Below are 25,064 nucleotides of genomic sequence, written 5' to 3' on the forward strand. Positions count from 1 at the left end.
CATATACCTTCTCACAAAATTCCACCAAAATGTTGGTGTTGAATGTTAAATTATTGTTTTATAAACATATAAGTTTTTTATCACTAAAAGATGGCGCTGTATAAATTCAAAATCTAAGGTATTGTAATCGCATTTGTTTCTATTTGATTTTTGAATTCTATCCTAAATGTTGTGAGAAAGTTTTGACAATTCCAAGATTTTAATAGTTTAGTTATTCAACTACCACTTTTACTTCTTCCGATGAAATTCTAATCATTGTCAAAGACATAACACTATAAAGACTGGACAAAATGCATATGGGCTTTAATTTTTGAATCTGGTAATAGATGGCAGGCGACATAACAGAAATGCATTACAAAATTTTAGAACAATATGTTATTCCTATATCGCCGAAAAATGGCGGACATACGCGGAAAAAAGAAGACAGGGAGGCCAAATTTTAGAGTTGTTGAAAAGTGATTTTTGTAATTCCATGTTTTAAATAGTTTGTTAATTAAAGATCGAATTTTTCTCCATTTGGGAGGAGTTCTAATCATTTAAAACAAAAGTTTGGCATCACTTCTAGATGGCGTTGAATCGCCTCGCGGGCTAAAGGCATTGGAGTTGTTGCCTTCACTTCATTAAGGCCAAAATTTGGGGAAATTTACAAGTAAGCTTTCCAAGAAGAACTTTTGTATAGGAGATCATAGATTGGAAATACGTTTTCCCACTAAGTTCCATAACTTTAAAATATGCATGTCTGAAGAGGAGGATTGAATTTGCTGAGCAAAATTATTTGGTAAAGCACCCTTTTCCTTCTTTAGTTGAAGTTCAAATCACTGCTTTATAATTACAACTCATTAATCACAAATAGATGGCGCTGCATATGTTTAGGAGCGAAGACAAAGGAATTTTTCATTTCCCTGTTTTAGAGAATCAAATTGCAGAGTTATATTCACAGATTTTGAGGAGTAAAAATTCCATGTTTTCAATGGTTTGCTAAGTAAATGCTCCTCTCTTTCTCCATTGAGTGAAGCTCCAATCAATGCTTTTATCACTTATAGATGGTGTCCTCTGATTGAAGGCATTGGTTTACTTGAATGGAGGAACTTCATAGTTACCACGCTGACTGTTTTGGAGACGCAAATTGTAGAGTTATATCCTGAGATGTTGAGGGGTGGAAATTCCAAGTTTTCAATGTTTTGCTAATTAAATGCTTCACTTTCTCTCCATACAGTGAAGTTAAATCAATGCTTTTATCACTTATAGATGGCGTTCTAAGATTATAGGCATTGGTTTACTTGAATGGAGAAACTTTATAGTTACCACGCTGACATCACTTATAGATGGCGCTGCATAGTTTTAGGAGCGAAAATGTAGGATTTACTTGATTTCCCGTTTTGGAGACCCAATTGTAAATTTATATCATGAGATGTTGAGGGGCTGAAAAATTCCAAATTTTTAATGTTTTGATAATTAAACGCTCCACTTTTTGTCCCATCAATACTTTTATAATTTATAGATGGCGTCCTGAGATTAAAAACTTCACTGCTTTAGTGGATAATATGTCGGGGCAATAATCTGATGCATTGAGTATTCCTCTATATCTTACAATCTATAACTAAATGATCCACTTTTCATGAATTTTGTTTCAATCATTGTTTACAGAAAAACAGAATCACTAACAGATGTCGCTGTATCAGCTCTAGGCATGAAGGTGTAAAGATTATTTGTTTTATTTGACCAAATTCTGGAGTAAATAAGAATATTGAAGCAGTTTTCCTTTTTTTTTATTCTCGTTTTTTATGAGAGATTTTTGTTAAACAATGGAGGTCTTTTTCACTAAAAGATGGCGCTGAGTTATATTAAGTTTCTATTCTCACAGTTTGAATTTCTGCTCTCTAATTCTCTTTGACCTTCTCTTGCTTCATGGGCTTACTATGTTCCATTTTAAAATTTTTATTAATTTTTTCTTTCTTTTCTCCATTTCAGATCTATCAAATCTTCTATGTAATGCTGACATCAGCCAACTCCCCACGGCCGGCTTCATGGATTCTCGAAAAATCCCTTGATGGTGTGAATTTTCAACCATGGCAATATTTTGGTCGTTCCGATGCAGATTGTCGCCAGCGTTACGACTTGCCAGGGCAAAATGGAAAATATTTATTTAAGAATGACACCGAAGTTATCTGCACCACACAATTCTCCAAGGCCTTGCCAATGGAAAATGCCGATTTACATGTATCGCTGTTGAAAAATCGTCCCGGAGCAATGGAACAGACGCAAGATATCATGGATTTTATAACGGCCCGTTATATTCGTTTTCGCCTGCAGGGCATGCATTCGACGGCGAATTTAGATAACAGCGTGTATTGGCAACTGGATGCAAATTCGCTGGAAAAGCGTAGCTTTTATTCCCTAAAACAAATACGTGTCAGTGCAAGACTCAATTGCCACGGCCATGCCGAGAAGACCCGAGAATTGGCAGAGAAGCCAAAGGGTCAAATGGAATTTTCCAATTTGGAATCGACGCTGCAATGTGAGTGTGTGCACAACACCTGTGGCCCGGATTGTTCACAGTGCTGCCCTCTGTATCAGGATAAACCATTTCGTAATGGCACCACTCGGGAGGCAAATGAATGTGAAATATGCCAGTGTAACAGTCATGCTGAATCGTGTTTTTATGATCCTTTCCTGAGGCGTGGTATATGTCAGGATTGTCAGAATAACACCACGGGTAATGAATGTGAGCAGTGTCTACCGGGATTCTATCGTCCTGTGGGATCCCTCAGCACTGATGCCTGTTTGCCCTGTGAATGTTCGACCAAGGGATCCCAGGGCTTGTGCCAGGCGGAGGGTGGCCAATGTATCTGCAATGAAGGCTTCCAGGGCCGGTACTGTGAGGAATGTGCCCAGGGCTATTATGGTGAGGATTGTCGCAAATGTGAATGCGACTCTCGAGGCACTGTGGCAGATACCGAATGTTCGGGACTATGTATGTGTAAATACAATGTTGAGGGGGAGACATGTGCCAGATGTCGTGATGGTTTCTATGATCTGAGCGGAGATAATGTGGATGGCTGTTCGCCATGTTGGTGTTCCGGTTTGCAGGCAACCTGTTCCAGTGCCAAGTTATCCACGTTGGCTTTTGAAACCCTCAACGATTGGAAGGTAACGGATATAACGTTGTCACAAATGGCCATACCGACATTGGATACTGATACGAATTCCTTGAGCTATAGCATGTTTGATTTGAGCGATGTGGAGGCCATTTATTGGTTGGCACCCCAAGGATATTTGGGCAATCGTTTGACAAGTTATGGCTCGCGTCTTTCGATTCATGTCAATTGGGTGACGATACGTGGTGACACTTCGGGCAAACCCACGGCGGGACCCCATGTTATATTACTGGGTAAAAATGGCATGAAAATTGCCTATGGCGATGAAGAATTTACCCGAGGCTCCTCGGCGGTGATAAATATCACCTTGGAAGAAAATCAATGGTATCATGTCCCAGCCCAGGTTCAGGACATTAAAACGAGAATGCGTCGCACTGATTATCATGGCACCGAGGTGACCCGATCCCATTTTATGTCGGTATTGACAAGCCTGGAAGCAATCCTAATAAGGGCAGCATTTCACACCGACCAGGTGGAAACGAATTTGGAACGAGTTATAATGTTTTCGGGTGGCACGGAGCTGGGTGGCGTGGCCACAACGAGGGTGGAGCAGTGCGCCTGTCCGCCCGGTTATACGGGTCTGTCATGTGAATCATGTGATTTTGGTTATATTCGCACCTATGAAAACTCCAGTGATCACCATCAAGTGGGACGTTGTAAACCATGTCCTTGCAATGGCCATTCGAATTCGTGTGATTTGCAGAGCGGTAATTGTGGCAATTGTATGCATAACACCTATGGCGAGAGGTAGGTTCAAGTCCCAAAAATATTTTTCAAAAATGTATTTTTTAGGCTTTTCTTAAGCCAAAAATTCAATCTTTTAATTTCAAACTTCAATGAAACGAAGGGGAAACATATTCCCCTCATTTTCCACATAATATTCACCACCACTATGTCCATGGTGCTGTGCTTGGCTAAGTTCTCTCACCACACACCACTCTACCATTTATCATATTTTCTTACCATCCACATATATTTTCACCCTCTTCTTTCAGATGCGAACGGTGTAAACGCGGCTTCTATGGCAATCCATTGCAGGGTACAGCCAACGATTGCCGACCATGTGCCTGCCCCCTGCTGGTGGCTAGCAACAACTTTTCGCCCAGTTGCCAACTGAAAACCTATTCGATTATGGACATCAACCCCGTCTATGGTGTGGTGGAAAATGCCGAATACATTTGTACCCAATGTCCGCCCGGCTACACTGGCGACCATTGTGAAATGTGCGACGATGGTTATTATGGCAACCCCACAGAGGTAAGTTGGAAATAAAAACAATTTTAATTTTTAATGGGATATAAATATATTTCAATTTCAGAATTAGATCTTAGGCCTTTTTTAAAGAAATATTTTTTTTTCAGATTTGAACTAAGGGAAAGATATCCAATTTTTGAATCCATTCATTTTTTTTTTGACAAAAAATGAACCACCTTTCACAGAGTGTCCCTATTATAAAAATGGTCACGCTTATTAATAGGGGGTTCACTTTTAGAGTATGCGTTATATTTTTTTAGACCCTCCACTATAGTATGGGGAGTATATTAAGTTTGTCATTCCGTAACACCTCGAAATATACATTTTAGACCCCACAAGGTATATATATTCTTGATCAGCATAAAATTATATGTCCATTTTGTGATGTCCGTCCGTCTATCCGTTTATTCATCTGTGGAAATCACCCTAGCTTCCGAACGAAATTAAGTAGGTTGTTCAAGTTTTACTCAAATGTGTGTTATGTCTGTAGGTCCTCGTTTTGGTATAGCCCCATATAATGATAACTCCTTATTTTCGGCATTTTGGTGACTTAAGCGACATTAAATACCGGAAAAAGTGGGTTTTTGAAGTTCGCAATGGATACTACAGCCTAAGACAGAAATTTGTCTGTTCAGCTCCACGTCTTGATTTAGCCCCCGTATAACGGTAGCTCCCGATATACGGCATTTTTGATGATTTTAGCGACATTATTCACCGGAATTGTTTCAAATTTGGTGTTTGAAGTTCTTAATGGATGCTTCAGCCTATGACAGGAGATTATCTGTGCACGTCCACGTTTTCGTGTAGCCCCCATACAACGGTAGCTCCCGATATTCTGTATTTTCATGATCTTAGCGACATTATTTACCGGAATCATTTCAAATTTCGTATTTGAAGTTCGAAATGGGTACTACAGGCTATGAAAAAACATTTTTATATGCAGGCCAATGTCTTCGTATAGTCCTCATATAACGGTACCTCCCGATAGCCGGTATTTTGATAATTACAGCAGCATTATTCACCGGAATCGTTTCGAATTTTGTATTGGAAAATCTTAATGGGTACGACAACCTATGGAAAAAAATTTTGTATGCAAGTCCACGTTTTCGTAAGCCACCATATGACGGTACCTCCCGATATTGAGTATTTGGATAATCTTAGCGACATCATTCACCGGAATTGTTTCAAATTTGGTGTTTGAAGTTCGTAAATTGAAGGAGGGCCTTAATGGATGAACATTTTGAACAGTTATGGTGGAGGTTCCAGAAGTGGTAGATCGACGTATATCACCTTCACACCATATCGCGTAAGAGTAGAAATATAGAGATGTGTGAAATTTAAAGAGAATCGGATGCTCTTTTAGAATTTTATGAGCCTTTTGTTATTTCAAATCTTGACCCCTTTGTGGGAGAGGAATCAGAAGTAGCATTCCAATATATTTCAACTTCATACCAGACCTTGTTATGTTATGTTATAATGTTGAGATGTTAAAATTTAAAGAGAGGACCTGAAGCTCATTTAGCATTTTATGAGAGTTAAAATTATTCAAAAATTTTGACCCGTTGTGGGGGAGGTACCAGAAGGAGTGGGTCGATATATTTCATCTTCACAAAAAATATTGTGTTAGTACGAAATATTGTGATTTGTACAATTTGAAGAGAATACGATGCTTATATCACATTTTATAAGCGTTTTTATTATTCAAAAATTTGACCCGTTTTGGGGGATGTGCCGGAAGTAGTGGACTAATATATTCCACATCTTGTGTTAGTATAAATATTGAAATGTGTGAAGTTGAAAATGAATCGGATCGCTCTTTTCGCGTTTTATGAGATCCATGGTTATTTAAAATACTGACCTCTTTGTGGGGGAGGTACCAGAAATGGTTGATTAATATCTACCATCTTCACACCAGATCTTGTTCTAATAGAAATATTGGAACGTGTAAAAATTGAAGAGAATCGTATGCTTATTTCACATTTTATAAGAGTTATGATTATTCAAAATGTTGACCCTTTGTGAGGGAGGTACATGATGGAGTAGGCCGATATTGTCCTGTTTCGCACCTGAGCGAAAACTGTCAAAAATATTGGGTCTGGAACCTTTGCACAAATTGGATGATTCTTTCTTGTTCTATACGGTAAAATATTTTCTGTGAAGTGTTTGACCTTTTGTGTGGAACGAGCCAGAAGGAGTGGACCGATATTTCCCATCTCCGAACTCGATCTAAGTTTGATAATAATATTACGATGTACCAAGTACCGGATACTCCCTTCGCGAGTTATTGTGCGCACCAGTCAAGCAGACAGACGAAAGGACACCACTAGATTTATTCCCAATGCCCTGAAACGTTTTTTTTTTTTTTTTCAAAAGAGACCTAAGGTCTAAAACAGTTATTTCAATGAGACACGATTTAGCCGTATCAAATAGTACATACTCTCTGGCTGAGGGTATAACAATACTGGTAGCAAGTCTTCTATCAGGGAAGACTTGCCCTTCACCTATTGAAGGTCCTCAGAAAGTATTCTGTGGACAGAGGACTGAAATAAGCTCCTCCACACTATAGAAGGTCTTCCAGCCATAGAAGACTATTCACAGAATGTCAGCAAGGCTTATAAGGACTGGAATCTCCTTTATCCCCTTTGTACCTTTTTAGAACTCTTCTATACGCAGAATATTTGTAAAATAACTTAGGAGGGATTACCTTTATTGATGAATCCTGCCTGGTTTTCTATCCACAAAATTTCAGTACATAGTGCTATTCACAGTAGTCTTGATTTTCCATTATTAGAAGACTTTAGAAGTTATTCCCTCCACAGAAAATCTAAAAAAATTGTCTATCTACAGTAGTCCTATACAAAGTCTTTCCACCACGGAAGTCTTACAGAGGACCTTCTATTTGCAGTAGGTTCAAATATGTAATTTCTTGAATCCATGAAAGACTTCTAAAAGGATTTTAGGCTTTCCTGTACAGAGAAGTTATAAAAATTCTTCTGTCTTAAGAAGATACACAAGTAATTTGCAGAAAATTTTCTATCCTAAAAGTACTGTTGACAAGTCTATGAGGAGAAGACCAATACAAGTCATCCAAATGTGGAAGACTTGTAGATAGTCCTTCTCTTACGGAAGTCTAGTAGAAGTTTTTCTTTGAACAGAGGTCTGAAATAAGGTCTTCAACACTGTAGAAGGTTTTCTCTCTCTGGAAGACTTATGGAAGGTCTACTATTCCTAGAAGGTCAGCAGGTCTTCTAAAGACTGAAGGCTCGTAAAAAAATTCTGAACATCTTTAATCCCCTTTGTACCTTTAAGAAATCTTCTATACAAATAAGATTTGTAAAATAATTTAAGAGGACTTCTCTTTACAGAAGAATCCTGGCAGATTTACTATCCATTCTTGCTTTTCAATCATTAGAAGACTTTAAATGTTGTTTCCTTCACAGAAAACCTAGGAAAATCCATGGAAGGCTCACAGATGAACTTCTATTTGTAAGAGGTTCGAATATAGCTTTTCATTTAGAGAAAAGTTCGATTCTCAGAAAAATTATGGAATTTCTTGAATACATTAAAGACTTCTAAAAGGTTTGCAATCCATAAAGAAAACGTCTAGAAGCTATCCTATTGGAAGAATTTCTGTAGAATGTCCGCAGAAGAATGTCTTAATCCAAAAACGTGCTGCTATTTATGTGGCACCATTAGGTGAAGACCTATGGGAGAAAAAGGTCTTCTATGGATAAAGCCTGCTACTTTCTCGAGCCTTTTGACAGTTTTTGGCTTAAAGAAAGTCTCTAATGAAGTCGGTCTTTAATAAGGAGGAGACTTCTATAAAGTCTCTCCACAGCAGAAATTTAGAAAACCTTCAATCCATTGACGATTTTTGGAAGGACTTTTACATATATAGGACTTGAGGGAGATTTGTTATTAGCATATGCCCGGTACGTGGTCATATATCCATAAAAAATTGATAATGGCATGAAATATATAGAATTTTAGGCTTTTCCGTCCCGAGAAGCTGTAGAAGGTCTCCTGTCTTAAGAAGGTACATAGAGGTTCATTTTTTGGTTGATTTATCTTAAATCAATTTATTAACAGAACACGCAGACCATATTTTAATACTTTTATGTAATTGTGAATATTTCATTTTTAGATTGGAAACTCTTGTCGTCCCTGTGATTGCGATGGAGGCCCTTGTGATGTTTTTACCGGAAAATGTATTATTTGCGAGTAAGTAATAATTTTTATTTCAAATAAATTCCGCTGCATTGATTTTAAAAATTTTTATTTACCTTATTTTTTTATCAAAATTTCAATGTCTCAAAATCTATTTTTTTCTCAAAATTTATTTTCCCGTCTAGGGGCAACACTGAGGGCTGGCACTGCGAACGCTGTAAAATGGGTTTCTGGGGTGACCCCTCGGTGGGCTGTGAACCCTGCGCCTGTTTCGAAGAGGGTTCGGACAGTGCTGTCTGCGATAGCACTGATGGTCAGTGCTTGTGTAAACCTCGCTACGCTGGACAAAAGTGTGACGAATGCGACGAAGGTTATGCTCTGCTTGACCAACAATGCATCCCCTGCGGCTGCGATGAATTTGGCAGCATTGATGCGCACAGCTGTGATCCGGAAAATGGTCAATGCTACTGTAAACCAGGTGTGCAGGGCCTGAAATGCAATGAGTGCAGTGAAGGTTATTTTGGCCTGAAAGAGGAGTCCAATGGCTGTACGGGTGAGTTCAAAGAGATATTTTTTATATTTTGAAAATTTTAGATGTTTTGAAAATGTTGTAGAATTTATATGAATTAAGAACTCGTTGTGGAATATCAACTATAAATTGTTTACTGAGCCTCCAGCATTGTTTGGTCATTATGCCATAGGCGGTATTTTATATTTCAATTTTGAAAACGATTTTACATTCCCTTACTCCATAAAGAAATATTTTCATAATCATCATTTGTGGCATTAACATGTGATCGGCTGAAGATTAAAAGCAGATGATCAGTGATCACTTTTCATTTTCATAATAAAAAAATACATAAGACATATGGGACTTCGGGACGGACAGATAAATGAAATGTTTTTATGCCTCGCCAAGAATAAAACGCAACGTTTTCAATAGGCCAGACAGGCTGTAATTGACCTGTTGCACTATAATTGACGATCGCAGCAGTTAATGATGATTGTTTTTTGTTGTTGTTTTTTTTGGGAGCTTTACAATCTCTCCCAAAATAACAAAAAGTGAAAAAATAATCATTTCAAAATCCCCTCAAAACAAAACGTATATCTTTCTGATGTTTACATTTGAAGTGGTTTCCATTCTTTGAAGAGCTGCAAGCGGGCAAGAATGCTTGACTTGTGACGTCTTATTTCTCATTACATTTCTCCAATTCTGACGGTTTTTTGGTAAAAAGGCAGCAATGCAATTTATTTTAATCATAATTATTTTCCGCTTAAACATTTTTTCTTTCAATGGCAGTATTGTATCGATCGGTGATATTCGATTGATGTGTGGTCAATTTCATGTTTGGAAGAGAGGGGAGGTGGAAATTTTGATATTTTTTTCTGGGTTATTTAATAATAATTTGATGGCATTATTATGAGCCGTTTTATATGGGTCAGTATGTCTATTGTGTTTTATATTGAGAGAGAGAGGGAAAGAGATAGAGTTTCTTTGGTTCGGTAAAAAATGTTTTGAAATCTGAGGAAGTTGATTTTCGAAAACAATAATTATATCGAAATAAACATTTGAAATTATTGAACATAAACAATATTTTAATGTTGAGGGTATATTAAATTTGCGATTCCGTTTGTAACTCCTCGAAATGCTCATGTCAGATCCAACAAAGTATATATACATATTCTTGATCAGCGTAAAATTCTAAGTCGATTTTGCGACGTCCGCCTGTCTGTCTGTTGTAATCACATTATCTTTCGAAAGAATTGAGATACAAGGCTAAAATTTTGCACACATGTGTATTTTGCCAGTAGGCAGGTTAAGCTCGTAAGTGAAGTTCGTAATGGGTACTATCCTATCGTGCCCAGGTCCTCGTCTTCGTATATGTGTATGACAAAAAGTATCTATGTAGGTCCACGCCTTCCCATTGCCCCCATATGACGTTACCTCCCAATATTCGGTATTTTGATGATGTTAGTGACAATTTTTTATCAGAATTGTTTTCAACTTCGTATTTCAAGTTCGTACTGGGTACTACAACCTACAACAAAAAATCGCGTATGCAGGTCCTTGTCTTCGTATAGTCCCCTTCTAACGATACCTCCCTATATTCGGTATTTTGATGATATAAGCAACACTATGTACCGGAATTTGTTTTAAATTTCGTAAGTGAAGTTCGTAATGGATACTACAGCCTATAATATAACCTTCCTTCAAAGTGGTGGAGGGTATTAAAATTTCGGTCTTACCGAACTTAGTTGCTTTTAACTTTTTTTTTTAATCAATTGTGCTACGAAATCTTCAGAGCCTTTTTATACCCTCAGCCATATGGCTGCAGGGGGTATATATCATTTGAAACGGCCAAAACGTGCCTCATAGGAATGACGGTTTTAGACCCTAGGTCCAAATGCCCTTCAGGACCTTTGGAGTCGATTTAGGGGTATCCGTCTGTCTGTCTTTCAGGCTGGTCCAAACTTGGTACATCATAATATTACTATCAAACTTATATCGACTTCGAAGATGGACAGCATCAGTACACTCCTTCGGGTACTTCCCCCCACAAAAAGTCAACATTTTCAAAAAAAATATTTTACTTCATAGACTGAGTAAGAATCAGCCGATGTTGTGCAAATTTTGCAAGTAAATGTTACAAAATTTGGTACTGGGTAATGGGGTAGAGTTGAATTTGATATGGAGGTCACTCTTAGTCGCTAGGATTTACATATGGAGACGTTAAAATAATTTTGGACAAAAATATTGGATGTGGGTCCATTGTGCAATGGTTTTACTAATATCCTCCTCAGTAAACTTCGAAATGAACGATTTTGAAGAATATGGACAATTTCCCCCACATAGGGTCAATATTTTGAATGAGCATTCGATTACTTTTTTAAGGCCATGAAAAGCGAAGTAAGCATCTACAACTTTCAACCTCGTCACATCTTAACATTTCAAACAAGATCAGGTGTAAAGATGAAATATATTGGACCACTCCTTCTATTACCTCCCCCACAAAGGGGTCAAAATACGCTTATAAAATGCGAAATATGCATTCGATTAATTCGAAACTTCAAATATTCTAATATTTCTACTAACACAAGATCTCTTGTAAAGATGGTATATATCGGTCCACTTCTTCTGGTACCTTCTTCACAAAGAGATGTACATTTGGAATAACCCAAACGCTTATAAAATGCGAAATAAGCATCTGATTCTCTTCAAATTTCAGAAATACCAATATTTCTAATATATGGTGTAAAGTTGCAATATGTCGACCCACTTCTTCTGGTACCTCACCCATAAAGGGTCAAAATTTTGAATAATTGAAAAGCTCATAAAATGCGAAATAAGCATTCGATCTGGAGTGAAGATGGTAGCGGGTAAAAATTTTGAATATTTTTAACTCTCATAGAACATGAAAAGAACATCTGATTACCTTCAAACACATCTTAAGATTTTTATTAACACAAGATATGGATCGATATATTCCATTATGGACCTACTTTTTCTGGAACCTCCCCCATTACGGGTCACAAATCTCCAAATCTCACGCATCCAAATATTTTGATCAATAAAAGGTATGGTCCACCACTTTTGGTAACCTCCCCCCCACACCCTCAACGGGTTGAATTTTCTAAAGATTATAACTGTCATAAAATGCAAAATAAGCATCCGATTCTCTTCAAACTTCACACATCCCAACATTCTTTCCAAAACAAGATCTGGTGTGAAGATAATAGATATCAACACACCCCTTGTGGTTCCTTCTTTAATTGTCAATACGTATATCTCTTATAAAGTGCGGAATAAACACCATTGGTCTAAATGTTAATAAAATATTTTAAATTTAAGTACACTCTGATAGTGCCTTCTTCTGATATGGAATTCATTTTTTCAATTTTTGCTGTTTGTGAGGGAGATATTTAAAGGAAGTAATATATATACCCAACGAAATGCAACTAATTTCAGTAGAAATATTACGATGTCTATGTCTTGGGAAAATCAAGACCCTCAGAATTTAAACAAAATTGAGGACTTATTTAAGATGTTCGTTCTTTTCATAATCCAAACATTTTTTTATAATAAAAAATAAATTTTCATAAAAAGAACTCTAACTCAGCTCAGCTAAGTTCATGTAAATCTTGGACTACTAGCCTCCAGCATGAAAAAAACCAAAGTTTGCTATTTTTTTTTTTTTTTTTTGCTTTGCTTTGAAACTAAACAAAAAAACTCAAGATGAACTCATTTTTATGGTCAAATAAATAACTAGTGCAACATTGCTGCCTGACTTACTGCAGTTAGCTGCACTGCTGCCGTGGCAGATGAGCTTAAATGACAACAACCAGGTGAAAAAAAAAAAACAACAAAAACAAAATTCACATTTCTAGCTGCCACAGAAAAGCTACGATGTTTGAGTGAAAAAAACATGATTATGGCTTTAACACATATGTGGATATGTTAGGATATATCCGATTACCTAGTTGGAGGGATGTGATGGAAGGGAGAAGCAGCAAAAAAACAATAGAAGTTTAACAAATATGCCTTACTTATGTCAAAACTTTTTTTCATTTTTAGTAGCTTCAAAAGAGAAAGAAAATATATGGAATAAAATTCTGAAATGAAAAAAAAAAAAAAAATAATAAAAATTAAACATCATTCTTGGCAAGGCCTATTTCATAAGGTCACAAGGGAGTCTAGTTCAGACCCTAGTATGCTATTATGGCGACGAGTCGATCAAAATAGAAGGAAGCTCTAACAAATGTTTCACAAAATTTAAATATAAAAGATTTTACTACGATAACCGATTATCGCCTTATGATATTGAAAAAAATCGCAAAACTTGTAGATTCGTGCAGGTTATGGAGCTATTGTAAACGCATATTTTCGTCCAAATTAAAATATTTATTATTAATTTTTATACCCTCCACCATAGTATGGAGGGTATATTAAGTCTGTCATTCCGTATATATTTTAGACCCTACAAAGTATATACATATTCTTGATCAGCATAAAATTCTATGTCGATTTAGCGATGTCCGTCCGTCTGTCCGTCTGTGAAAATCACTCTAGCTTCCGAACGAATTGAAGTAGATTGATAAAATTTTACTCAAATGTATATTATGTCTGTAGGACTTTTGGTATTGAATATGGGCCATGTCGGTCCATGTTTTGGTAAAGCCCCCATATAACGGTGCCTCCCGATTTTCGGTATTTTGATGATTTTAGCGACATTATTCAACGGAATTGCTTCAAACTCGGTACTTGAAGTTCGTAATGGATACTACAGCCTAAGAGAGAAAATAGTCTGTACAGGTTCACGTCTTCTCATAGCCTCCATATAACGGAACCTACCGATATTCGGTATTTTGATGATTTTAGCGACATTATTCACCGGAATTACTTCAAACTTGGTGTTTGAAGCTCGTAATGGATACTACAGCATAAGACAGAAAATTGTCTGTGCAGGTCCACGTCTTCTCATAGCCCCCATATAATGGTACCTCCCGATATTTGGTATTTTGATAATTTTAGCAACATTATTAACCGGAAATGTTTCAAATTTGGTATTTGAAGTTCATAATGGATACTACAGCCTAAGACAGGAAATTGTCAATGCAGGTCCACGTCTTCGTATAGCCCCCATATAAAGGTACCTCCCGATAGTCGGTATTCTAATGATTTTAGCGACATTATTTAGCGGAATTAATTCAAATTTGGTATTTAAACTTCGTAATGGATACTACAGCCTAAGGCAGAAAATTTTCAGAGCAGGTCCACGTATTCGTATAGCCCCCAAAAAACGGTACCTCCCTATTTTCGGTATATTGACGATTTTAGCGACATTATTCACCGCAATTGTTTCAAATTTGGTATTTGAAGTTCGTAATGGATACTATAGCCTAAGACAGAAAATTGTCTGTGCAGGTCCACGTCTTCGTATAGCCCCTATTTAACGGTACCTCCCGATATTCGGTATTTTGATGATTTTAGCGACATTAATCACCGGAATTGTTTTAAATTTGGTGTTTAAAGTTCGTAATGGATACTAAAGCCTAAAACAGAAAATAGTCTGTGCAGGTTCACGTCTTCGTATATAACTGTACCTCCGTATAACGGTACCTCCGATATTCGGTATTTTGTTGATTTTAGCGACATTATTTACCGGAATTGTTTCAAATTTGGTATTTGAAGTTCGTAATGGATACTACAGCCTAAGACAGAAAATTGTCTGTATAGGTCCAAAGACTTTTTAAAAGATTTTATTGTTTTTGAGAATTGCCAAATCAATCAATTTTCAGTTCCTAGTACCTTTAATTTTCAGTTTGATATTTTCAAAATTTTTCCTGGATTCCCATATTTAATTTCCCTCACTTTCAGGTGGGTTTAAATACAATCACCTTATTATTCATATGAAATTTTCAATCCCATAACGCCATAAACACATTTAGAAATGTAGGTCCCCAGGGCTACTACTACATAAACCATTTGCTGTGGTAAATGGCAAAATGAGTTAACAAACATTTGCTTGGGAAACCTTGCATAAAAATTATAGGGACCAAAATTCAGAGCAAAATCTATTTAAAATTCATTTCGATTTTGAAAAATTCAAAACAGAGATTTGGCTGCCCTTTACAATCTCCGAATTTTTTTGAAAATTTCAAATTTGAAAACTATGATAGAGCTGTAGCATTCTCACGGTAAAAAACTCAATATTTTATTTATTACATTCAATTGTATTTGTTTTGGTACTGGAAAAAGCTTCACTACCCATGTTTGAAACACACACACATACATATGTTTGCATTACATACACGAATAGTGATCTCGGTATCTTGCTGCAGCATCCACCATGTGTGTAATAAATATCTCTTTTTGAATATCATTGCATGTACTTCAAGGCAATGTTTTTAGTTTCTTTTGTTTGTTGTTCCAAAAAAAAGAGCGATGTTGTTGTTGCTGCCACTACTGCTGCTGCCACTATTGCTGCTACCACTACTACAGCTGTTGCCCGAACATCTAAGAATAGGTAATCATATCACTTTACTCAAGTACGGCGCGGTGTTGGGGTTGGGGGGATAACAATACACAAATGCAATACAATGGCAAAGAGCTTCTATGGCAGAGCCATTGAAGAAGATACATTGGAGCATTAGATACATGAATCTGAGGGGAGATACAATGATCACTGTATACAAGTATGGCAGATGGTAGATGGTTTAGAAAAAAGTAGCTATGAACTATTTTTGAAAAATGTGATACTGGAATGAATACCTGAGAAAATAGGTGAAAACAGAAATTTTCAGGTGAAAGGAAGAAGAGGAGGAGGGGAAGAAAGATTGAGAGGGGGAAGGGAAAATTTCCAAAGAATTGATATAGTGTAATCGATTTATGGGAACAAGTGTTCAGGTAGATTAAGGTAAAAAGTGGGGAAAGGTGGTGAAGTATGTTTGTAACACTCCATGGGATAGATGCTGCATTTTTAGCATTAATTGGAGATAGAGGATCTTATGAAGGCCTTCTAGAAATTTATAGAAAATGTTAAAAAAAGTTTTGTACAGAGAGAGAGGAAAAATAAGAACTTGTAAAGGTATCCAAAGGTCTAATTATTTAAGGGCTATATAAAAGCACTTCTAAAAAGTGATTCAAGAGCTATTTCAAAATTATAAATTTTTTTCACCTGTCTTCTGCAGGAGGTCTTTCAAAACCAGAGGATTTCGTATGTATTCCAGCTATAAGAGCCCCTCTGCAGGTCAATGAACATAAGCCCTTTTGAATGTTTTCTATGGCCCTCCTGTAGGCCTTCCACGAATAGAAGCCCTTCTGCACAATCAGAAGTCCTTCTGAACAAAAGCTTCTTTAAAGATTTTTTTAATAAAAGGTTTTCTGGAGATCTTCTATAAACGGAAGCTTTTCTGATATCTTTTAAGCACAGATGCCGCTTCTGTAGTTCATCTATGAAAGTAAGCTCTTCTGAAGGTCTTGTGTAAACATAAGGCCTTATGAAGGTTTTTAATGATCAGAAACCCTTCTTAAAACCTTTTTAAATAAAAGCTCTTTTAAAGCTCTTATATAAGCAGAAATTTTCAGAACGTATCCTATGAATAAAAATCCTTCTGAAATAATCTTTGAACAAAAATTCTTCTGGAAGTTTTCTTTGAACGTAAGCTATTCTAATGGTATTTTATAAACAGAAGCCCTTTTGAAGGTTTTGAGGGATCAGAAGCCATCCTGAAGCTCTTCTGTGAACAACAGCTCTTTGGGAGATCTTATTTGTGAGTAAAGTTCTTCTGAAGATCTTTAAGCAAAAGCTTTTCAGATCATCTGCTATTACCAGAGGTCCTTCTGAAGGACTTCTATGGTTAAAATCTCTTCTGAACGCCGCATATGGGCAGAAGCCCTTATATTTTGAGGATCTTCTGTGACTAAAATATCTATTAACATAAGTTCTTTGGAGGTATCCTATGAATTGGAACCCTTCTGAAGTTATTCCGTGATAAGAAGCCGCTCTGAAGCTCTCCTTTGAACAAGAACTCTTCGAAAGATCTTCCATGGGCAGATGTTCTTCTGAATATTTCCTTTGAACATAAGGTATCTATAGGTCTTCCATAAACAGAAGACCTTCTGAAACAAAGGCTCTGCTGAAGCTCTGCTATAAACAAAAGACTTTCTGAAGCTCTTTTATGAACAAAAGCTTTTCTTACTATCTTCTATAGTCAAAAGCTTTTGAGAAAGTCTTCTATAAGATTACTAAGCCGTTCTAGGAGCTGATATATTTGAATAAACGACCTCTTATCGGCCTTCTATACAAATATTTCCTTCAAATATCAATCCCAGTACTGTTGGGCTATTTGAAGTGTTTCTTACCCTCCTGATAGAGGGTATTAGAATTTTTATTATAGCTTTGAAAAGTTTTATTTTTTATTTTTTTTTTATTTTTAAAATCGCGCTTTTAGTTGAACCCATTAAGATCTGTTTTGGGAGAGCTCTAAATGCCGTCTAGTTCATTAAAACCTAAGCCACACTTTTTTTCACGTAATTACATTTTGAGTTTACTTTTAAAATCCAATTTTTTATGACTTTTGATAAACCGAAAAAATATATCTCTTTAACTTTTTATGCTGCTGCCGCTTACCAAGTTTATGACTTATCCATTTCAAACCATTACACGGACAAGATAAGTGGCTGAGATTTGAAATATATTTCTCTTTTCAAACTATGAAATCATAAAATTATTTATGTTTTTACAAAATAAATTAGTTTTACTGTTCGAAGAGATCAACTCAAGCAACAAACCACCCATAATATAATGGAAAATCATAAATTCTACTTCTTGTGAGAACGAGAAAAAAAATAATATTTAAAATTTAATTTCGTGGTTTTGTTGGTGGAAAATTTATGTTCACCTAATTTGCAGTTGTCACAAATCGAAAAAATGGTAGCCAAAATAAAAAAACATGTTGCAAAGAACAACAATCTCCGTGTGAACGGGGAAAAGACGAAAAAAAATTGAATTGGTGGAGTGACTGATGGCGAACAGACAGCCTGGTGCCGGAGTAATGTTGCATGACATGTTTTTAGCTGAATGGGAATGGGAGACAACACCCCCCACCTTTTTGGGACAAATAATTTTTCATATTCTCTTTGCAACACACCCCTCCATTCTCGCCCTCCCTGATCTTTCTAAAAGGCATTCCAATTTAACCGTTCACTCTGTGCTGTTCGGGCCTGTTATTGCTGCTAACTATATTTTTGAGAATTCTGTGTTGTAGCTGTATGCCTGACTGCCAGCCTGTAACTTGTTGCATTCTTCAGAGTTGCAAGTCGCTGCCGGAGTTCGCTACAATCTTGTTGACATTTTTATGGACATTGGAATGCTGTCTGTCGCAGAAGCCGTAAGTGCATTTAACCAACAAATACAACATCAAAAGAGTCCTCTTGCAATTTGTTGTAACCGGGGCTTTGCTGCTTTTTTTGCTCAAAGTGAGCCAAAGCAACGTGAACGAATTCTTGGTCTGTCCGTCCGTCCGTCTGTCTGCCTGCAACACTATGTCTCGCTTGCCGATTCACATGTGACGTATATAAATATTATGGAATTTTTGTCGGTTTGTTTCGAAAGCCAGCCTTGATTTGAAATCAATGTTCGTTTCATTAGACTTTATGGCTGTGTGGCTGCCATGCCGCTCTTTGCCTGGTCTGACAAATTCTATTTAGCTCCAAATTAGTTGAAAATTGTTTCGGTTTACGTTTGTATCGAAATCGATATCATTGACATTTACCAAAAAAATTGTTTTGTGAAATGCGAATTTGTGTAATTAATGGGTGAGGTTCATTCAGACTAACAAGTACAAATGACATTAATAGCCAGCGACTGGTATGGTTTAGTATAGGCTAGGGTTGGAACTGGAATTCAATATATATAAAATATTTTGGAAAATCGAAAAATATATTTTAACATATAGTACTTCGATCTGTTTGTGAATATCTCTTCTCAATTGCTCATGGTGCTTTTTTCAACAGTAGGAGTAAAATATAGCGAATGGTTTCATAGAAAACTGCTGTACGCTCTGTAGTAGCAAGGGTCAATCGTAGGAGGTTCAATGCCAGGCATATAAGAAAAAAGATTCAGGATCTAAAATGTGAGATTCAACGATACAAAAAGGAGCCTCATACAAATAATGGAAGAATACAGGAGAGAGACCTTCACTTGGAGAATGTATCGTAGGCTGGAGGATGAAATCTGTTTTGGCAAACTAGAGTGGTTTTGACACAGCTATAATCTGGATTTTGCGTTCGCCTCAATTCGTTGGGGAAGGCTTTTTACCCAAACTATAATTTGTAGCAGAAACCGATTGAGTTAAGCCCTCAGAATTAAATTAAATCAGGAGAATCCTATATATATACGCTAGTGCAAGTAGAGATTAATTTAATAAAATTAAATGGAAAATATGAATGAACCATGAACAATTAAAACAAGACATTAAGTTCGTCCGTGCCGAACTTTTAATACCCTCCACTTTAGGTAAATGAAACATTTTTAGATAAAAATATCTACCTCTAAAACTAAAATAACAGTAAGACCGTTTGGATAATGCTGTAAAACTTTTCAAAAAACCATAAAGTGAGTGAGGCCGTTGTATGGTGACCATACCAGAACGGCAATTTTATACTTCAAGAATTTTCATCTATCAAATCTCTAAAATACCAAATTTTAAAACATTTCGTGCGTAAATGTGACTAGGATTATTAAAATACCAAATATTGGTGGGTACCGTTGTATGTGCTCTATAGGAGAACAGGGCCTAGATAAAAATGTGGAAAAAATCATCAAAATGACGAATATCGGATGGTACTGTTATATGGGGGCTATACAAAAAACGTGGACATATATATATACTATTTTCCGCCACAGAAGCTAGAACCCATCATGTCCCACAAATACAATTTTTAAGACAAATCCGTGGAAAAATACATACAATGTTCCGCCACCGCAACTGGAACACATTATGTCCTACAACTATCAATTTTTAGACAAATCCGTAGAAAAATGTTGCAAAAATCATGAAAATTCTGAATATCGGGAGGTATCGTTATATGTGGGCTATACTAAAACGTGGACATATATATACCATGTTCCGTCACCGCAGCTAGAAACCGTTATGACCCACCGATACAAATTTTTAGATAAATCCGTGAAAAAAATGTGGCAAAAATCATCGGAGTACCGAATATCGGGAGGTATCGTTGTATGGGGGCTGTACGAAAACGTGTACCTATACATACAAAATTCGGCCACCGGAGCTAGAACCCATTTCTAACTACAAATACCAATTTTTAGACAAATTCGTGAAAAAAATGTGTCGAAAATCATCGGAATACCGAATATCGGAAGGTACTGTTATATGGGGGCTATACAAAAAACCTTGAAATATGTATACTATTTTCCGCCAGGGGAGCTAGAACCCATCATGACCCACAAATACAATTTTTAAGACAAATGCATGTTACAAACGGAGTGACAAAGTTAATATACCCTAATTTCCAAGGTGGAAAACTTCTAACAAAATAATCCTCGTATTATTGTCAGTAATATTGCTGAAGACACTATATGTCTGAAATCCTCAGATACCAAGAAATCTTAATCGGTTAATTTCAAAAAATGTGAAAGAGGGTTTTTTTGACACCTCTATTAAGGTAACGCAAAATATTGCTATTTTAAGTTTTACAGTTCTATTATGTTTAGCGCTACTTTTATAATCTGCTGGATTTTCATTGGCGTCTCCCAATTAATGCGCCTACATTGTACTAATAATTCTCATCAAATTTTCCATAAAAATTCGAATCAGGTCCCAAAAAGTTGTGTTACAATAATTACAATAAATCAATTACTAAAATAATAATATTATTGCATTACGTCGTAAAACTGTCATCCACTGACATTCCCACTTCCCTCCCCAATTATAATTTATGCTAACAAGCCCTCGGCTATGTTCAATCCACACGAGACTCGATTAATTAAAATTCTTGACACTTGCATGAATTTCTTAAAAAAAAAACCAAATATTACTAAATATTATTACAATTTGATTTGACGCCGCAATTATTGTTGTGATTAGGACCCCTCTATTTTAATACTTGTTCGACATGAATGGCTACATGCTAAATATGGGTGAGGGAGAGGGGGAGCTCAGTCATAAATGTGGTGTTAATAATTTTAATGAGACCAATTACAAACTACTTGGGTCTCCATCAAATTCTCTGTTCACAGAACATTTCAATGATCATAATTAGAATTTTCCGCATTACAAGTTCGGAAGATGGGCCATAACGAGAGATAGACGATTTGATTATTATGCTACAATAATGCTCACATGTGTGTGTGTGTGTTTAGCATTAAGAAATCCATGTTTGTTGAATGAAATCTAGAAATCAACAAAAACAAGGGTCTCTACATGAATGAAAGCAAAGGTTTTGTAATCTGTCTCAAAGCGTTAACAAAATTTAATTATCAGTTTATTGTTGCAACAACGATAATCATGATGACGATGATGATGTTGATTGTTGTAGATAAATGTCCCAAGTAAACAAAAAATAAAAAAGCAGATCCAGAGAATCCAAAGTAGGCGCCAAAAACAAATGAGCAACTGCTGTTTACATGAAGCGTACGATTATGAATGCACTGCCATTGATAGTAGCAACAATAATGGCTTTAATGAATAACAGATGATTGGTAGTTATGCATTTTGTTGTAAAGATAAACATTTAAAACAATCTATCCGCCATACATGCATATCATAATCTGGCGATTCATGTTTTATTATTTTGTTTTTTTCCTAAAGAGCTGATGAAGATGTTGCATTCGGTGGGAGAAGGAAAACGCTTACACATGCCAAACATTGTGTAATAAATCTTGATAAAAACGATATGTTGTAGATTACATTGTTGATTAATAAAAACAATAAGATCGATGATTTGGGATTTTAAAAGCTTAGTTTTATCATAAAAAGCTAGGGTTATTAATTGGAGAAGCTCAAAGAGCGTCAAATAAAAAAAAAATAAATAAATTAAAAAAATAAACAAAAGAAAAAGGTTTGCAATTTCTATTTTTATACCCTCCACCATATGGAGGGTATATTAAGTTCGTCATTCCTTTTGTAACACCTCGGAATACACATTTCAGACCCCAGAAAGTGAATATATTTTTGATCACCATAAAATTCTATGTCAATTTAGCGATGTCCGTCCGCCTATCCGTCTGTGGAAATCATACTAGCTTCCGAACGAGTTGAAATAGATTGATAAAATTTTGCTCAAATGCATGTTATGTCTGCAGGACTTTTGGTACTGATTGTAGGTCCACGTTTTGGTATAGCCCCCATATAACGGTACCTCCCGATATTCGGTGTTTTGATGATTTTAGCGAATTTATTCACCGGAATTGTTTCAAATTTGGTATTTTAAGTTTGTAATGGATAGTACAGCCTAAGACAGAATATTGTCTGTGCAGGTCCACGTCTTCGTATAGCCCCCATATAACGGTACCTCCCCATATTCGGTATTTTGATTTTATTGACATTTTAACCGATTTTTTTTTAAGTTTCGCATTTGAATATTGTAATGGCTTATGACAAATGTTACCTACGCAGGTTCATGTCGTCGTATAGACCTTATATAATAGCTACATTCGGTATTTTTAAGATTTTAACATAAGTTTTAACGGATTTTTATTGTTTTTGAGAATTGTCAAATTCGTCCTAAATGGTTCGGCCGGGCCGAACTTACAGCTTTTTTACTTGTTTTTATGAATCTTATATCTTAACTATAAAACTCAAGTAGTTATAGCTGTTTTATTTGAAGTTTCACATAATTCGGCAAAACACTATATTGAGTTAGTAAAGCACATAAATTCTCCAAGGCATGTTTGATCTGTCATAGTAATTTATTACAGATATCTGGAGACCTCTGGTCAAGTAACCTTTTTACACCAATTTTTTTTTTTCATCGGAAGAAAAATTTCAAATAAATGCTTTCAAAAAATTCTCAACATTTAATATCTTGAAATATCTCACGTTTTGGGTAAAAGAGTGATATATATTTTCAAAAGCATTTAAATTGGATACCTTGTAACAAAAGTTATTTTAAATGAAAAATAAAACAAATAAAAATGCAGCTAGGTTCGGCAGGCCTGCACTTCTAATACACCCCACCATTTTGAGGAAACTTGAACATTTTCAAAAAAAAAAAAAAAAAAATTAAAAAAGATCCCAAAGAAACCCCTTATATGAAGGCTATACGAAGACGTGGTCTTTCATAAGTATTTTTTTTTTGTTATAAGCTGTAGTACTGATTCCGAACTTACAAATACGAAACTGGAAACAATTCCGGTGAGTAATGAATGAAAAATAAAATAAGCAAAAAAGCAGCTACACTGGTCAGGGCTGAACTTTTAATGCCCTCTTCCATTTTGAAAGAACCTGAAATTTTTCAAAAAAAAAAAAAAAACAAAAAAAAAATCGTAGAAAAATACCTCCCAAATGAAACCCGCTTACATGGAGGCCATACGAAGACGTGGTCTTCCATAAGTAATTTTTTAATTACGAATACGAAATTTAAAACAATTCCGGTGAGTAATGAATGAAAAATAAAATAAGCACAAAAATCAGCTACATTGGGCAGGGCTCAACTTTTAATGCCCTCCTCCATTTTGAAAGAACCTGAAATTTTTCAAAAAAAAAAAAAAAAAAACAAAAAAAAATCGTAGAAAAATACCTTCCAAATGAAACCGGCTTACATGGGGGCTGTAAGAAGACGTGGTCTTTTATAAGTAATTTTTTGTTATAGGATTTAGTACCGATCGCGAACTTACGAATACGAAATTCGGTGAGTAATGCCGCTCAAATCATCAAAATACCGAATATCGGAAGGTACCGTTATATGCGGGCTGTACGAAGACATGGGCCTGCATAGGTAATTTTCTTCAAATACGCAATTTAAAAAAAATTCCAGCGAAAAGTGTCGTCAAAATACCGAATATAGGGAGATATCGTTTTATAGGGGCTATACAAAGACGTGTACCTTAAAACGTGAGAAGACTCTTGGGTTGTTGTACCTATTACGAACTTTATTTACGAAATTACTGTAAAAAGTGTCGCTAAAATCATGAAAATACCGAATATTGTGGGGTACCGTTTTATTCGGGCTAAACGAAAACGTGGTCCTGCATACATACATTTTTATCATAGGCTGTAGAACCCATTACGAACTTTAAATATGAAATTAGAAATTTTTTTAAATTTAAATACTGTCGCTAAAATCATGAAAATACCGAATATCGGGAGGTACCGTTATATGGTGGCTATATGAAAACGTGGACCGACATGACCCATTTACGAACTTAACCTGTCTAAGGGTAAAGTATGTATGTATTCAACATTTTAGCCTTCTATCTCAATTCGTTCCAAAGATAGCGTGAATACAACAGACAGGCATACAGACAGACGGACATCGCTAGAACGTCTTAGAATTTTACGTTTTGTTTTTCAAAATCTTGAAAAATCAAAATCTTTTTTCAGATCTTGAGTTGATGAAAATATTAATATGTACCAAGTCTAGAATGGATTTCGCTTTTTTTGAGCTTATGGATATTTAAAATTTATTTGGGGGGGGGGGAAGTACTAGGAAAGAGTGTGCAGATATGTACTATTTTCACAGCAGATCTTCTGTTAGTAAAAATAATGGGATGTGTGAAATTTGAAGTAAACCTGATGCATTTTTCGAATTTTATGATCGTTGTGGTTATTTAAAATTTTCACCCTTTGTGGGGAGGTACCAGAAGGAATGGTCCGACCTCTACCATCATTATAAAAGATCTTGTGTTGATAGAAATATTGAGCTGTGCCAAGTCTGAATGGAATCGAATGTTAATTTCGCATCTTATGAACTTCATAGATATTCAAAATTTTGACCCTTTCTAGGGGAGGTACCAGAAG

General features: G+C 35.9%; 1 protein-coding gene across 1 annotated transcript in view; it reads left to right on the plus strand.

Annotated features, from left to right (window-relative positions):
- LOC101892460 (laminin subunit alpha-1) overlaps positions 1-25,064 on the plus strand; it is a 195,994-nt gene that overhangs the window by 77,398 nt on the left and 93,532 nt on the right. Inside the window, exons 4-7 of the mRNA XM_020038479.2 lie at positions 1,972-3,905; positions 4,154-4,415; positions 8,557-8,633; positions 8,765-9,132. Of these exons, the coding sequence (XP_019894038.2) occupies positions 1,972-3,905; positions 4,154-4,415; positions 8,557-8,633; positions 8,765-9,132 (2,641 nt within the window). The remainder of the gene's footprint in view (positions 1-1,971; positions 3,906-4,153; positions 4,416-8,556; positions 8,634-8,764; positions 9,133-25,064) is intronic.

This window comes from Musca domestica, unplaced genomic scaffold (genome assembly GCF_030504385.1).
Source record: "Musca domestica strain aabys unplaced genomic scaffold, Musca_domestica.polishedcontigs.V.1.1 32, whole genome shotgun sequence".
NCBI classification, from domain to species: domain Eukaryota; kingdom Metazoa; phylum Arthropoda; class Insecta; order Diptera; family Muscidae; genus Musca; species Musca domestica.